Genomic DNA, 16860 nt, shown 5'->3' with positions numbered 1-16860 from the left:
CCCACATGTAGGCCTACATTGAAAGAGTTACTGGTAGTTGTTTCTCTCGTCCATACTAGCCACAAAGAGATCCTTTTGTTAAAGCACCAGTGTGTAGCATTTCGGGGGATCTATTAGCAGAAATGGAATATAATATTCATAACTATGTTTTCATTAGTGTATAATCACCTGAAACTAAGATTTTTTTGTTAGCTTAGAATGAGTCCTTCCTATCTACATAAGGAGTCTCTTCACAGAGTCCACCATGTTGCCCTGCCATGTTTCTACAGTAGCCCAGAACGGACAAACCAAACACTGGCTCTGGAGAGAGACTTTCCTGTTTTTACGTTACCTGAAGGCCACCGTAGCTCTCCAACATGCCTGTGAAACTGCGGTAATTTGAGCCGCAGAGTGCAAAACCGTGGTACCGTCAGCCACCATCTGACTCCCGTTGCTCCTAAAGTAGTGTTATTATGGTAAGGATAGCCTCTGAGCGAGGCGAACGGCGTTACCACAGTTTGACACTCGGCGGCTCACATTACAGCAGTCTTAAAAAAAAGGGAGGAGTAAGCGGAGGGGTACTCAGTTGGTTGCAATCTGCAGCCACACCACTAGATGCCGCCAAATCCTACACACTGTACCTTTAAGCAATTTGAATGTAAGAGAGGGGGGCAAAATCCACAGTCCTCATTCTGTGTAAAAATATACTCTAAAGTTTAGTAGAGTTAAGTAATATGAAACTTAAGCAGTCTGACTTTAGGCCTGGTCACACAGGAAAGTGATACAGAGAAAATAATCTGCGTGTCTCAGCAAAATATTTGGTCTAGAAGCTTGGTGCCATGGTGACTACACTCGCAGGGCTAGTTGGAGCCAGTCAGTGACAAAAGCTCCTGGAGATTTTCTTTCTTTTCTCTAGAGAGCTTTAGCTTGGTTACTAACGGGACAATAAATTCACACAGTTTATTCAAAAGGACGCAACTCAACTAATTACCAGTGTTTACTTGCTGAGTTCTGATTGAGGAATAATAACAAAACGAAGAAATTTCATACTAAATAGACTGTAACTTTGGAGGATACCTGCTTGATTTGTCTAACTGAAGTCTCATATTGGCTTCAGAAATAGGACTGCAGGGATGTCGCTGATTAATTACACCGAAATTGCTTTAAGAAAGGTTCTCCTTGTGGCCAGTATGCACAGGAGGAACAGAAAGAACTATTAATTCTTTCTGTATACACATATTGGTATGTGAGTATTGTTTTAAGAGAGACTTGAAAAAACCTTGTTGAGCTTTCTCTAAGTGACTTTTGAGATTATTTCAGCAGATGGTTTTTGACACATTTGTGTTACAAGTGTGGAGTGAGTTACATTTTATTTAGAGGTAGAGTTGTTCTCTCCCGGCCTTGGCTTGTTGACTCAGTTAGAACAATGTGAGCTGTTACTGTCCTGACTCGATGCCATCGTCATTCATTTGCCATGTTGACACAAACACAGACACACACACACACACCCTGCCTTTCAGCTGCCTTCATATCTCTGGGATCTGTAGTCTTTTGGCAGTGACGGACTCACTGTGTATTTGTTGTCTTGTTTTGGACACTTTCATGTGAATGTATCTGTGTTGTGTTGCGGCTAGAATAAAAGGCTTGCTCTTAATTTAACTGTTGTCTCTCTTTTGGATTCATTTAGCTTTGAGTGTCTTTGAGTCTGAGAAGCCATACTTTGTATTTCATGTTGTGACGGTAGGCCTGTTTGGTCCGCTGTCAGCTGAGGGTTTTTTGCTGCTGGTGGACATTTAAGTCTAAATGAGTGCCATGGTTCAAGGACGAGAGCCTCAAAGTGATTAAGTGAAATATCTTGGTTAAATCACATAAGTATTTCCGCAATTACCAGAGTCCTCTTCCTTTGCCTCTTGGTGAGAAGGTGCTGAAAGCTTTAAAGGAGCAGACTTGGATGAAAGAATTAAAGAGTCGATGGAAGAGTCGGGGTTTCCAACTTTAGAGTCTGTTTTACTTCATAATGCAAATCCTCCTCTAGTGCAAGAAAAATTGTGTGGACCATAACTCTGACTTTGAAGAAACAAGTGTCTCTTTTTGCTTCCCAAAAAGACAGAGGTTGGAAAGGCGAGGATTTAGAGGGCTAAGCCCCCCCACGTCCAACTCAGGAAACTCCGAGGCCCGCTGCTCTTCCTCCGCAGTGACGGTACTTAATCACACTCCCGGCGCTGTAATGAACTTCACATGCCTCGTCCCTTTCTTCTCCTCCTCCTCCTCCTCCTCCTACGATCTGCTCTCCTCTGTCACAGTGATGTAGGGTCACGAGAATGGGGAAACACCTTCCAAGGAGAAAACACACATGCACTTTCACAACACACACACACACACTCACACAGAGCTCCTCGCTGAGTGCTGAATGGTGAGAGAACGGCATATGCTGCATGAGACGAACTTGGATAGCAACATTTCTCCAAACTGAAGGTAAGACATGCAAAAATACTTCATTTATGAGGGTTTCTGAGAGTTACAATATCAGTATTTTTGAGAAGAGACTGATTCTGTTTATTGTCACCAAGAAGCAGTAATATGTAATTTTGTCATCATGCATGTTGCTTTGTTTTAGATCCAGTTCGAATGTGTGGCTGTTTCTCCAAATCTCCTTTTTTTCTTTTTAATTATCCGTTACCAAGTATAGTAGCAGACTGTCACACTGATATAAAAAGATGATCAATCCCCTGTTCTAACATTCCTGCCAATATAAATTCTCTGAACCCTGACACGACAGACAACACAGTAATTTAAGTGCAACATTTAGAAAGGAACTTAGCTTAAAACTATATTTTAAGATTCTGGCATTTCTGGGAGCGCAGCTGCTGCATTTGATAAGCGTTTAATTGGAAATATTCTTTTTTTGGTTTTATAGCCCCGGATGAAAATGTCGGTTGGTTTATCTTTTTCTATGCGACCTCTGTTGCACAAACAGTCCTATCATTATTTTTGAGGATCATTCTTTCCCAGAGCATGAAACCAGAAAACCAAAAGTTGTAACCTGTGATCTCTCTCTGACGTCAGTGTTGGCTCACTGGAAAAGAGGCAATACATCGGGGGGTAATTATATCTAAAGAAGCTGTAAATTCTTAGTAGATACTAAGTTCTCATCAACAGACGGTCATATTCATCTCTAGAGGTTTGTCGGCACGGATAAAAGCGTGGGACAAAATTTCTCCGGCTCCAGACAGTTATGTTCACAAACAGGCCTTTTTGTTTAACTACTATACAGTAGAAACAGTGAAGTCAATAAATCCAGTATATAGAAGAGTATCAAAGTGGTAACCCTTTCCTTTGTAACAAACTGAGCTTTTACGTTGGATGAATGTGACAAAATGTAGAAATTAGCATAAAACATTATTATTACATCATATAAGGAAATAGTTCATATTTCATATGCTTTGTAAATTATTATTTTAATTAATTCTTCTTATTATTATTAATTATTATTATTTTTGTTTGCCAAAAAGTAATTTCCAGACTAAGAAATACAGCATGTTATCTTAGTAATTAATTACATTATTTATATTGTATTGTGTTATGAGGTCTAATTCCCTGTTAAGCAATTCTTATAAAATTAGGAAAAGTCATTTTTAAGAAGTTGATAAAACAATGTTAAAGATCCCCCCAAAATGTTTTAACACATATAAAATACTCTGCTTTGAATAATAATTTGTCTATTATGTTTTTTTCCCACAAGAAATGTCAGTTATCTAGTTAAAAATTCTTCTTCTTATAAAGGTTTTCACATCACACTATAGGTTGCATACTGGACCACGATTGGCTCCAAACTAGTTGTGATGTCACAAATCCAGCTTGTACGTACACGTGTTAAACTCCGATTTAAAGTGAGCACAGAGAAACTTTCCCCCTTCAGCAGATGAATGTGAAAACAGACTTCTAGTGTCAAACTCTGCACAGTGAAGCTCAAACATCCCACTGAAGTATGTTTTTGTTGAGTTGTTAAAGAGGGCTCGGGGTCTCCAGGACCCCAAACATGACCATTCACCTAGTGACTAATCATGTTGAGAGGAATGTTTGTAGCTGTTTTAATTTATTTTTTTAATTTTATTTTTTAATTTAGTTTCTGTAGTTGATCTTAGTTTGGTCTGATTAGTCTTGTACACCTGCGTTAAATGTAAACCCAACAATAGAAAGAATGTACATCTTCTTCCAGCCTCGTGCTTCTTTTCAAACAGCTCACCTCATGATTTATTTCCCCACCTGCCTCCACTGTTTAACTTTAGATTAGATCGCCGACAGTCAGCCTTTCTAAGCCCCCCTCACTCAATATCTGTACAAAATATCAAAATATGCCAGAGCAGGTTTAGACAGTGATAATAACTAATAATATCTGTCAGTGTTGAAGCCAGGGGCAGAGAGCGAGACGGTCCACACGAACCAAAGCCAACAGTCCATTAGCGCAGAATGCTAACAGTCGGCTAGACTCGACTGGGAAATGTCAGAACATTGTCAAAGTCAATGTGGAGACGACCAGAGGCGGTTGACCCAGAGCAAGAAGCTCCTAATTCCCAGTCTTCTGTGTGTGTGTGTGTGTGTGTGTCAAAGGTAAACACAGTTCAAAGAAAACATTAGAAGCCAAATGAAGATAAGCGATAAACGTGTTTTCGATTAATGTCGAGATGTATGTTTGGAGTTTTGGCAGAGCGTAATCGTTTGTGAGGCCACTGGCAGGCCGGCCTGGAGTGTGTCAGTCCCTTCCTGGTTATTATGACAAAGTCTCTACAATGTGAACACTTATTTAATGCCACTCATACCCTGCTAAAACAAAGAGAGAAACAGGGAAATGTGCCAACTTAAAGCTGTTCTGTTCCTCAATGCTCTAATCTACATTTACACTTTTATATGCATGTGTTTGCCCGTTTGTCTCTGCATTTTTTGTGCTTAAAAGTCTTCAAATGTGTAATAGGAGAAGGAAATTGACCCACAATTCTCTGCTGCTGAACATTGAAGACACAGGAGAACCAGAGAGAAAGCAGAGCAGGGATACAGAAGAAAGAAGAGACGAAGATTTCTACGTCATCTGATTTGTGGAGCTTTACCATGGGATGAGCTCCTGACATCAGTGACTTAAGGTACTGGTTTCATCATCCTCTGAGTTATAAAACATTCATTATCTATCTGAAAGCGATCTTAAAAGAAACCACAGAAAGCCTGAACAATAGTTCCTTTTGCATGCATTTGGGTATGATCACATTGGATGCACTTCTTGACATGCTGCACTTTTTTTTTCCACTTATTTGTTAGATTGTGAAATGAGCTTGTCTCCTTTTTAAAGGGCCAGTGTGTAACATTTTGGGGGGATCTATTACCAGAAAAGGAATACGATATTCATAACTATGTTTTCATCAGTGTATAATCACCTGAAACTAAGAATTGTTGTGTTTTTGTTAGCTTAGAATGAGCCCTTCATATCTACATAGGGAGCGTGTCCTCTTTATGGAGTCCGTCATGTTGCACCGCCATGTTTCTACAGTAGCCCAGAACAGACAAACCAAACACTGGCTCTAGAGAGAGCCTTTCACATTTTTATGTTACCTGAAGGCCACCGTAGTTCTCCGACATGCTTGTGAAACTGCGGTAATGTGAGCTGCAGAGTGCAAAACCGTGGTACCGCCAGCCACCGTCTGACTTCCATTGCTCCTAAAGTAGTGTTATTATGGTAAGGATGGCGACTGCGAACGACGTTACCATAGTTTTGCACTCGGCGGCTCACGTTACCGCAGTCTTGGAAAGGGAGGAGTGAGCGGCGGGGTACTCAGTTGGTTGCAATCTGCAACCACGCTACTAGATGCCACCAAATCCTACACACTGTACCTTTAACTGTACTTTTTGATGTGGGTTGTTTTTGGTGTAATTACCGCTACTCCAGGTTAAACTGGACTCAACTACGATAACGGCACACAGAGTAAAGAAAAAGCGGTATCTGTTTACCTGGTGACTTAAAGGACCATTCCACTGATTTTACACATCAAGATCAGTACGTGTCATGAGGAATACTACTCAACCTGTGACAACAGTTGTATAATGTGGCTTTGAAAAAGTCTGAAATAACTTTAACCATAACAATCACCATGATGATGTCATTAGGGTCATCTCTGATTGGGTGTAGACTGCTAAAATGATATAACAGTGTTACAAACTGGGGGTGTTTGAAACGGCATAGACATTTACCAGGAAGTGAGGGTCTAATACCGCGTTCATGTGATTTGTATGGGGTCAGATCAGTATCGTAATGAATGAACACACACAGAGGGATTCACAAATGTATTTCAGGATTTATTTATCAATGACTCTCTCCACAAAAATATTTATTCATTCTTTTTCAAATCTTTCTCTTGTGAGCTCATAGCTTGTAATGGAGATGTACAAAACTAAGTTGCTGGACTACTCCTTTAACACCAGTGTCAGTGACATCATACCTACTGTAAGAAGGGTAGAAGTGTACTTATTTTACACCTTGTCAGCTCTTAACCTCGTTTCCTGTCAGTGACCATCTCTTTGGTTTGACGCACAGATGTATAAATAAAGGTTGTTGATGTCCTTCCAAGAACACTTGTGTTGCTTGCTTACACATTTCCTGTGTCACACTTACAGTAGCTCTCTAAAGGAACATCCTGTTTATGGCCAGCTGTGCCCCAGTGTATCCTGACTGAGAGCCCGACCAGATCCTGACCCCTGAGCTCTGACTCTCTAATCCTGGGGGGGCAAAGGGGGTCGACGGGAAGAAAATGCGGTGTACCACCCTCTTGGCCCTGCTGGCGGGGGTCATACTGTACCTGGTGATGGGAGCGCTTGTTTTCGGAACCCTGGAGGCCCCCAAGGAGAGATCGGCGTTCGACGACCTGCGTGCTACCAAGATCAACTTCCTTGATAATAATTCCTGTGTCACCAAGCAGGACTTCCACAAGCTTGTGAAGGTATCATTGTACACACTAAGCACACTCTCATCACACAATCCCACTCACACTAACTGTGTAAATGTGGCCACAACTCTAACACAGAATTGCAGTATTTCTTTTGCTTTTCTGTGTCCATTTTATCTCCAACGTCCATTGCTGATAGGCGACTGTAAATCTGCTTAGAAATCATAGAAAAAAGGCACTCCTTATAACTCCAGAACATGCCATCAGAATGACAAAGGTTTTTGACTATTTTAGATACGCAACAATTTAAAGAAAGTTGATGAAGTGTATTTAGATGTTTGTGAAAACATTTGAGGCGAGAAAGTCATTACAGTAACAGAATATTGATTCATATTTAATCAGCGTTGCCCAGTTTGACCGTTTGATCGGAGTTCCCGAGTGATTGACAGCTGCCTCCGTTGAATGAACAGCCAATAGGAACACTCTCTCTCTGAAATGACCTGTGATTGGTCAAAGTCTCCCGTCACGGGCTAGTTTTTTAAAGCCTGTAAACAGAGCCATGAGAAGGTGCAGAAGTCTAGTTTTCTCTTAAAACACTTGAATTACAATATGCTGAAAGGTTATTATGTAATTTTCACCCAATGATGCCAAAAACATTCTGCCTACTGCAGGTTTAATACTTGTACTTAACTGCGTTTCAGAGGAAAGAGGTACTTTTTACTCCACTACATGTAAATAACAGTTGTAGTTGCTAGTTACTTTTAAGATTTCGCAAAAAAAACATACGATAAGTTGAAGTTAAAATACAACACATTATTAAAGATTAAAGCAGTAGTTTGTGGTTTGTGGCCTCTTACAGAAGAGCAGTGGCTAGTTGTTTCCCCCTGTCACGTTTAGGATGTCTATACGTTTTTAGTGTGAATTCCAATAAGACGGTGACCCTTTAAGCGGGCCCAACCCCCAGATTAGGAATCACTGCACTAAACTACCTAACCTTATATAAAGAAAATAAAATTCCATCTCGACCAGCTACAACAGTAAAATGATCCTTTTGCATTGTCATGTCTTATTTCACACCATGCAGAGTGACACCAGGTTGGTCCATTGTATGTCAGAAAAAAATGTCATGACTTTTTTTTTTTTTTTTTGACATACTATAGTATGATTCTTTTTTGCCTTTTTTTGACATACTATACTATGATTCTTTTTTCCAACATATAATACTATGACTTTTTTGCTTCTTTTTCAACATACTATACTATGACTTTTTTAAAATATATTATACTATGACTTTTTTTTGCCTTTTTCTGATATACTTTACTATGACTTTTTTTTACATACTATAATGTGACTTTTTTTATATACTCTTCTATGACTTTTTTTGCCTTTTTTCGACATACTGTACAATTACTTTTTTTGCCTTCTTCGACATAGTATACTATGAATTTTTTAGGGTCATCTTGTAACCCTTTAAACGGGCCGACCACCAGATTAAGAATCACTCAACTAAACTACCTAACCTTATATAAAGAAAATAAAATTCCATATCGACCAGCTACACCAGTAAAATGCTCCTTTTGCATTGATGTATTTTTTTGGTCATTGTACTGGTAATTTTACATAAATAAATGATCTGAATACTTTTTCATTACTGGTATAAACTATGTAGCACAATCCAATTGATAGATAACTTCTACCTGCCTGTGTTGTAAGATAAATGTACATTTAAAATAAATGACACCCCTCCTCTGCAGGTAGTGGTGTCTGCAGTGGAGGCAGGTCTGGATGTGAACAACCTTTCTGCCAACTTCACCACCCGCTGGGACCCTGCCTCCGCCTTCTTCTTCTGTGGCACCATCATTACCACCATAGGTACAGTGTATTATGATGTTTTATAGGACATTTTTTATGGCATACTATATTATGCCTTTTTATGAAAATTTTTATGGCATACTCCTTTATGACATTTTTATAACATACTATACTATGACTTTTTTATGACGTACTATACCATGTCTTTTTTTTATTATGTTTTATGACACACTACACTATGACTTTTTATGGCATATTATACTATGTTTTTTTTTTATTAAATTTTGTATGACATACTTCACTATGACTTTTTATATGACATTTTTATGGCATACTAATGTATGCTGGGACTCACCTTCAGGCTGCACTTTGAAGATCCTATAACTATAAAATGCTCTTTTTTAAATGAAGAATACATACCTGATATGTTGTGGAAATGATTAATAGGAGAGCATAAGAGAGCTCCTGTAATATTCAAGAGTTTAATACTGAACATGCGTGATCCTTTCATCATCTTCACAACCAAATCCTTGTTTGATTGACTCTTCTGTGATATATTTCATTGAAGTGCACAGGTGAATACCAGAAAATATATCTATCTTTCTTAAATACATTCTGGTCGCACATGGATTTCTGATCTGACTGCAGACTGGAGATGGAGCTGATCTGGATGCAAAAATGATCATTGGTTGAAACATTGGGTCAGTCTAAACAAAAATATAAATAGTGACATAATTTTTTATGTATTCATGACTGCCATTCAGTATACTATAGTATGATGTCAATATAATTGACATGCTCGTCTTTTGTTTTTACATTCCTCTTTATATCTCTTTAATACTAGGCATCTAAAATCCATGTGCATTGAACTGTACCTCATGTTAGTCCAAAAGACATCTCAGAATTAGGTCTCCGGTCTGTTGTAAATAGAAGTTACTGATACTAAAGGTGTCTTGGAACTTGCATGCATATTAATTTGTAATGTAAATAGCTGAAGGCCATTGTGTTCTTTTTATTTTCTAACAGGTTTTGGGAACCTGTCTCCTCGGACGTGGTACGGCCAGTTGTTCTGCGTGTGCTACGCCCTGGTGGGCATCCCCATGTTTGGCATACTTCTCGCTGGAGTCAGTGACCATATGGGCACAGTGCTGCGGAGAGCTGTGGCGAAGATTGAGACCCTCTTCCTGGTGAGAATAGTCTATCCTGTCCAGGAACCAAACCTTCGTTAGATTTACACCTCGTCTGAATCACAGCTTCAAACCTATGAGGCCTATACCTCTATTTTTTTTAGCAGTCAATAACTGAGTTCTGTGTGATATTCTGGTTAAGAACCAAGCTAGAACCTCCTACCTGGATGTGAACCATTGTTATTGGTGTAGATTCATATTCCTGTTGTCACGAAAGAAGTGATTTTAAGTTTGCTCGATTGTTTTAATTGTTGTAACGTTAATTGTTTTAACAATGTAGAAATGCTAAAATAAGTAGCTAAAAGTAGGTGCTGACTCCACAAAATGCACAAAAAGGAAACTGCACACAGTCTCTGCAAGTGATAATTTATTTATTTGTATGGCTGTTAGTTACACATACTGTAGCTGCAGCCATGAGTAGATACACAGAAGCCTTGCTCAAGGGCATCATGGCAGTGATAGCTGAGGAAGAGGACATATTTAACTCATGTAACTCTCCTGTCTGTTTCCAGACAGTCTGGATATTTGAACTGCCAATTTCAAGGTCACAAATGTAATTCACTATTGTTAGATGCTACCTGTTTTTGTAAATACATCTTCAACCTAAAAACCCCGAACTGAAACCCTTAAATAAAAAGTACTTTAAATATAAACAAAAAGGGAAAAAAATCTTAGATCTGACTTGACCTGACATTGCATTTCTTATTTGCTGGACAGTAGTTTATATACATGAGTATAACGTGAAAATATGGCAAAATAAGAAAAATGGCAATCAAATACAAACACTTGACCCTCATACTGACATTAAATATAGATGTTTGTTACTGAGCAAATTATTCAGCATTAACTGACTTTAAACCTGATCTGTAAAAGAGAAATTATGGTCACACCAATAAGCACTGTTCATTTAAAAAAAAGTTTACATTTGACCTGGAACCATTGTAAAAAATTTTAGTAAAACCATGATGGCTAAAACAAATGTTTTTAAGTCTAACAACTCTTAGAGTTATTTCATTGTACTCATCATTACAAGTATTCATTATCATTCATTCTACCTCTGTATTCTCAGAAGCGTAAGGTCAGGCCGACCACTGTGCGTGTGATCTCAGCGGTCCTCTCCATCCTGATCGGTTGTCTGATCTTCCTCGCCGTGCCAACAGTCGTGTTTCAGAAAGTGGAGGACTGGTCCTTTCTGGAGTCACTCTACTTTGTGGTCATCACTCTCACCACTGTTGGCTTTGGAGACTACGTACCAGGTACACACACATACACGCACAATACACAACAAGTTAAACACAGCCTCATGTCTTATTTCACACCGTGCAGAGTGACATCAGGTTGGTCTATAGTATGTCATAAAAAAATTTCATGAAAAAGTCCTTGTAAAGTATGTTCTAGAAAAAGTAATATAAAAAGTCATAGTACACTGTCATGAAATGATCATAAAAAGTCATAGTTTTGTATGCCATAAAAAACATCATATAAAAAATCATTATAGTATGTCATAAAAAATATCATAAAAAGTCATAGTATAGTATGCCATAAAGAAATGTCATATAAAAATTCATACTATAGTATTTCTAAAAAGTTATAGTATAATATGTCAAAACAAATGATAAAAAGTAATAATATAGTATGTTGAAAAAAGTTGTAAAATATAATAATATAGTATGTAAAAAAGTCATAGTTTAGTATGTCAAAAAAAGTTATAGTATAGTGAGTAAAAGATATTTAAAAAATCATAGCATAGTATGCAGAAAAATTACATGGTACAGTATGTCAAAAAATTAAATGAAAGTCATAAAAACATCTTTCTATAGTATATCGAAAAAAGTCATAGTATAGTATGGCAAAAAAGTAAAAAAAAATGTTGTACTATAGTTTTTCAAAAAGTATTTTCATTAAAAGTCATATTATAGTATTGATAAAAGTAAAACAAATGTCAAAATAATTTATGGTATAGTATGCCAAAAAATTCATAACAAAAAGTCATAGTATAGTATGTCGAAAAATTTCAAGAAAAAAAAGTCATAGTATAGTATGTTGAAAAATTTGACGAAAAAAAAGTCATGGTATAGTATGTCGAAAAATTTCATGAAAAAAAGTCATAGTATAGTATGTCAAAAAATATCATAAAAATAAGTCATAGTAGAGTATGTTGAAAAATTGGACGAAAAAAAAGTCATAGTATAATATGTGGAAAAATGTGATAAAAAAAATATAGTATAGTGTCGAAAAATTGGACGAAAAAAAAGTCATAGTATAGTATGTCGAAAAATTTCGTGACAAAAAAGTCATAGTAGAGTATGTTGAAAAAAATGCCAAAAAGTCATAGTATGTCGAAAAAAGGCAAAAAAAAGTCTTAGGATACTATGTCGAAAAAAAGCAAAAAAAAAGTCATAGTATATGTCCAAAAAAAAGCGACAAAAGTAGGTCAAAAAAAGGCAAAACTTATAGTATACTATGTTGAAAAAAAGTCATAGTATAGTATGTTGAAAATAATGCAAAAAAGTCATAGTATGTTGAAAATAATGCAAAAAAGTCATAGTATGTCAAAAAAAGGCAAAATGAAAGTCATAGTATATCGAAAAAAAGTCATAGTATGGTATGAAAAAAAGTGATACAAGAGTATGTCGAAAAAAAGCAAAAAAGTATTGAATAGTCAGTCATTTTTCAAACAAAAAATACCTCCAACATCTGCTGCTTCCAGCTTCTCTAATGTGAATAATTTCTATTTTCCTTGGTCATATACCATAATAAATTGAATATCTTTGGGTTTTTGTTGGTCAGATAAAACAAGCAGTCTGAAGACAACACTTTGGACTCAGGGAAATTGTGATGCCAATTTTCCCTCTTATTTTATAGGCAAAATGATTAAACAAAAAAATAATTCGCAGATTAATTGATAATGAAAATAGTTGGGCTGTCAAAAGTTAACGAGATAACAATGTGTTAACGCAAATTCGTTTTAACGCCACTAATTTCTTTAATGCATTAACACAACTTGCGATTTCAGGGGTTGTAGTGGGCTCATTTTTAAAGCTAGAGTGAAGATACTGGCATCATATGAAACTAGAAAATCTAATGAATGTCATGCTAGCTTCTCGCAAAGTAGGGTAAATAACGCTCCAGACTTGCGCTAAATGTTTGCGAGGAAAAACTGGCATGGCCATTCATCCAGAGCAAGGGCCAGAGCAATTACTCTTCCTTGTGCCGACATGTTTACTTCTGTGGATATTCCGTATCATAGCAACCAGACACAAGCACAAAAGGTGGTGAGACACTGGTCTAGTGGATAGAGCAATTGTCCTTCATCCAGGACACCCATGTTAATGCCACGTCTCCCTACTTGCTCTAGAACTGTTCTGTATCAGACTCTGACCTCCGGTCATTGTGAGGGGGCAACAGAGAGGGGAATACTGCATCTCTGTCGGGAGCAGTGGAACATGGCATTACATTAAAAGTCCTCTTTCTCTGTGTCCAGGTGGTGGTCGTGGGGGCGGCTGGTTCTTCAAGCCTCTGGTGTGGTTGTGGATAGTGTTTGGGCTCGCCTACTTTGCCTCCATCCTCACCATGATAGGCAACTGGCTGAGGGTGCTGTCTAAGAGGACCCGTGCCGAGGTGAGAGATACAGTATATGGTACTAGAGAGCCGGGAACGTACACCACGAGAGGAAGAGCTGCACTTAATATTGTTTAGAGGTTCAACTTTTGTCTCTGTCTCTCACTCTCAGATGGAGGAGCTGAGGGCCCATGCTACAGACTGGACCCAGAACATCCAGAACATGTCCATGGACTTCCGCATCCCAAACCCTCTTGAGTTCAACGACCCTTTTCTCCTGCAGCGCCGGCGCTGGAAACGCAGCGAGCGTCGCCGCATCCGCCGGGGAGGCGAGTGCACTCTGGGACACTTGTCCCGAGGAGGATCTGAGAATGGACACCTGCCGAACCGCTGGGGCGGCCTCTCCAGCTCCATGAGCCAGCTGAATGCCCATTCATCTATTGAGAGGGCTTTGGTGGCCAAGTCCAGGCCACGGGTCAGTGTCGCTGGAGGGGGAGCAGTCCCGAGAGCGGCGCCCGCATTGAGGGTTAACCCCGCTGTGGGTCTGCAGGTGGAGGGCAGGTTGGTTCCTCACCTGCTGGCTCGCTCATTCTCCCTTCCTGTGGCCCGCTCTACCTTAGGGCTGGACTCAGCAGGTGCAGCCATGCAGGGAGAATACCTCTCTGGATCGGCGTCTTCTTTTGACTCCAGATCAGACGTCTCCTCGCTCTCCTCGTCCTCCTGCAAGTTCCAGCCCTGCCGTACAGTCAGCAGCATGGAGGAGGGAGGAGCGAGAGTTGCAAACATGAACACAGTACAAGAGAAAGACAAATTGATTCCAGCTACCAAATGTGTAAATGCAGACAACAATAAACACAGACGCGCAACTGCACCTGGTTTGCACCCTCGCTTCTCCTCTCGTCCTCCTTCTCACAACCCAATCCTCCTTCCCTCCCCTCCCCTCCACGCCGCCTCCTCACCCAGCTGCCAGCTGCTGGATTTCTTCGGAGAGAACCTGGCGTACATCGACGAGTCCTCAGACACTTTGAGCGACCGCGCCCAGCCAGGAGCAAGGGAGGAGAAGAGGAGACGGCCACGAAAGCCCAAGAGGAGGAGCATGAGGAGGCAGCTGTCACACAGTTGGAGCCCCAAGCTGGTGAGGAGGCCCAACAGTGACATGCAGCCGCCGTCAAATCCCCCCACACCACCTCCAGACTCCTCTCTTTCAGACGTGCCCCAGTCAGAGAACCAGACAGGTTCAGCTACGACACTCTGACAGCCACTCTGACAGCCACCACGCTTACAACATGGTGCCACACAATAGTCATAAAGCTGTGGGTTTATAGCAGACTTGAACAACCAGTATATACCACATTCAAATCTCACCATCATAAATATACTGGAGCTGATGTTCCAGGATATCTTTAGTATTTATGGTTAGCCTCACAAAGTCAGCCCACAAGTTTTGCTTTGTTACTTTGTGATCTGAAGAGGTCAAAACTCCAGCATCACAAAAACAAACACAAAACTCCAGTATCTAGAACAACTATGTATATCTGACAAAGCTCAATGCATGCTAAGACATGAACCTATCGTACTCCACACTGCACAACTGCATCATTCACCGATCTTTGCTTCAGAGAACAGTAAACAAGACCAAGACTCTACAGCCATGCAAGCGGCTCTGTGAGACTTAACTGAGGCGATTTTAATCATCTGAATCTGTGACTTATTTATTTCAACCAATCGTCTGAGCTCGATTGTGCTACATACACTCATTAATCAAGCGAATCCCAGAGAGCTCTGATAAGCTTCCATGTGCTTGCGGTCTCAACGGGCACTTGAACACTGAGGCAATTGTCAGAAATACGTCACACAAGTGGGGCTGTTGGGACGGACCTTTCAGTTTATTCTGAAGGGGGGACGTGAATGTATGTATGTACAACATTTCATGGCAATCCAATCAACAGTAGTGGAGACATTTCACGCCAAACAACAAATGTCTTCCTCTTGGTGGTGCTAGAGGAAGTCAGGAGATCACCAAAATTGCCAAGTTGCGCTTAAATTTTTCCTAAAAAAAAATGATTAATTAAAAATGATAATGTACAGCGAGCCGGTCATTGTTGTGGAATAAACCCCGACAGGGCGATGCGGCACCCAGAAGGGTTTATTTCACAACAATGATCCGCTAGCTGTATATTATCCTTCTTATTACACGGCTACTAACTTAAGAAATCAATAATTTGACGCAAAAATGGTCCGCCAGAGTCCGACATCAGAACTGCGTCCATAGCAACGGTCTGCTATAAAGAAATAACAGACCGTAGAACACCATGATTGACCAATCAGAATCAAGTACTCAACAAAGCCGTGTAATAAAAAAAATCTAAAGAGAGATAAAAAATCCTTTGAATTGAGAGAATTGTGAATCTTTTTAAAATCGACCACACCTGGTGTTTAAACAGTTGATCACAAGTTTCAGTGGTTAAAGGGGCTATGAGTCACATCATCATCCAGACGTCTTTACACATAATTATCTACTTTGTTGATCTGTCTTTCCACCGCTGAGCTCAATCGATTCTCGGCAGACATATTCAGCATTAACTCTCAGATTTAAGTTGGCTTTGTGAGGCGAACTCTTGGTGACAGACTAATAGCTTCAAATTCAGAGCAGGGTTTCGAAACCAATCCGAAAAAAATAATACCCTTTTACAAAATACAACATTAAAAGGGAAAAAGAACAGGGGACGAGAGCCGAGGAGTTGTTTACACAGCAAATGCAATTTATTTAAAAAGTGTGACGGCATTTACAAATAAAATTGATCATAAGACACGATGCGTCAGGACCTGGGTGGCTTACCGCCTCGGCTAAAAACATTCTCGGGGGGGAAAACCCGGCGGTGGGCGGAGAGCCGGAACCACAACAACAGTTCATTATCATCAAAGCACAGCAGGGTCATCACTCACCCTCAGACCGGTGTCACTCCTCCGTGTGATGCTGTCATACGAGACTATTGAAAATCAAGAACGTCCTGTTGTTTGAGGGATGAAGCAGGTGACGAACGCTGGTTTATGAAACTGCTCTTGAATGTCTTTAAAGGGTAAAAGTCTGACCAAGTTACTGTCCACTGCTTCGTATTAAACCTTTTGTGCTCCTTATACCATGATAAGCATCTTTGTGTGCTCGCCTTGGATTAAATGTTCAGGGTTATTAAAGCAATGCTAAGGTCACTTTTAAGGTTTGTGGTGTTTACCAACTATAATATCAAGTGTCCTTAAATCACTGTTGGTTCTGCTTGTGACCACTTCTCCTCTTGGCTGATACTGTTTGTTAGTGTTTTATTATTTTTAAAGACTCTACCGCTCTGCCACATAAATAACTGTGCAGGTTTTTCAACTTGTGTACACACCTT

General features: G+C 39.6%; 1 protein-coding gene across 5 annotated transcripts; it reads left to right on the top strand.

Moving 5' to 3' along the window:
• Positions 1–498: 498 nt before the first annotated feature.
• Positions 499–15639, top strand: kcnk4a (potassium channel, subfamily K, member 4a). Of its 5 annotated transcripts, XM_037780949.1 has the most exons (9): positions 499–2179; positions 2283–2454; positions 4996–5117; positions 6640–6962; positions 8663–8780; positions 9747–9907; positions 10977–11163; positions 13392–13528; positions 13641–15639. In XM_037780949.1, exons 4-9 carry the CDS (start codon positions 6774–6776, stop codon positions 14721–14723), a joined length of 1875 nt encoding a protein of 624 aa, XP_037636877.1. In that variant the 5' UTR covers positions 499–2179; positions 2283–2454; positions 4996–5117; positions 6640–6773; the 3' UTR covers positions 14724–15639. The 5 variants fall into 5 exon arrangements, with proteins under 5 accessions (XP_037636877.1, XP_037636879.1, XP_037636880.1 ...); XM_037780951.1 differs by having other exon boundaries at positions 499–2454; positions 6674–6962; XM_037780952.1 differs by having other exon boundaries at positions 499–2454; positions 6643–6962.
• The last annotated feature ends 1221 nt before the right edge of the window (positions 15640–16860 follow it).

The sequence above is a fragment of the Sebastes umbrosus genome, chromosome 9 (assembly GCF_015220745.1).
Source record: "Sebastes umbrosus isolate fSebUmb1 chromosome 9, fSebUmb1.pri, whole genome shotgun sequence".
In the NCBI taxonomy this organism is placed as follows: Eukaryota; Metazoa; Chordata; class Actinopteri; order Perciformes; family Sebastidae; genus Sebastes; species Sebastes umbrosus.
The sequence above is the reverse complement of the archived record's forward strand: the minus strand, read 5'-3'. Positions and strand labels throughout refer to the sequence as shown.

Coding starts and splice junctions, on each gene's coding strand:
- kcnk4a (XM_037780949.1), top strand. CDS start 6,774: ATGCGGTGTACCACCCTCTTGGCCCTGCTGGCGGGGGTCATACTGTAC. Junction 11,164..13,391: donor CTTTGGAGACTACGTACCAG/GTACACACACAT, acceptor CTCTGTGTCCAG/GTGGTGGTCGTGGGGGCGGC. Junction 13,529..13,640: donor CTAAGAGGACCCGTGCCGAG/GTGAGAGATACA, acceptor TCTCACTCTCAG/ATGGAGGAGCTGAGGGCCCA.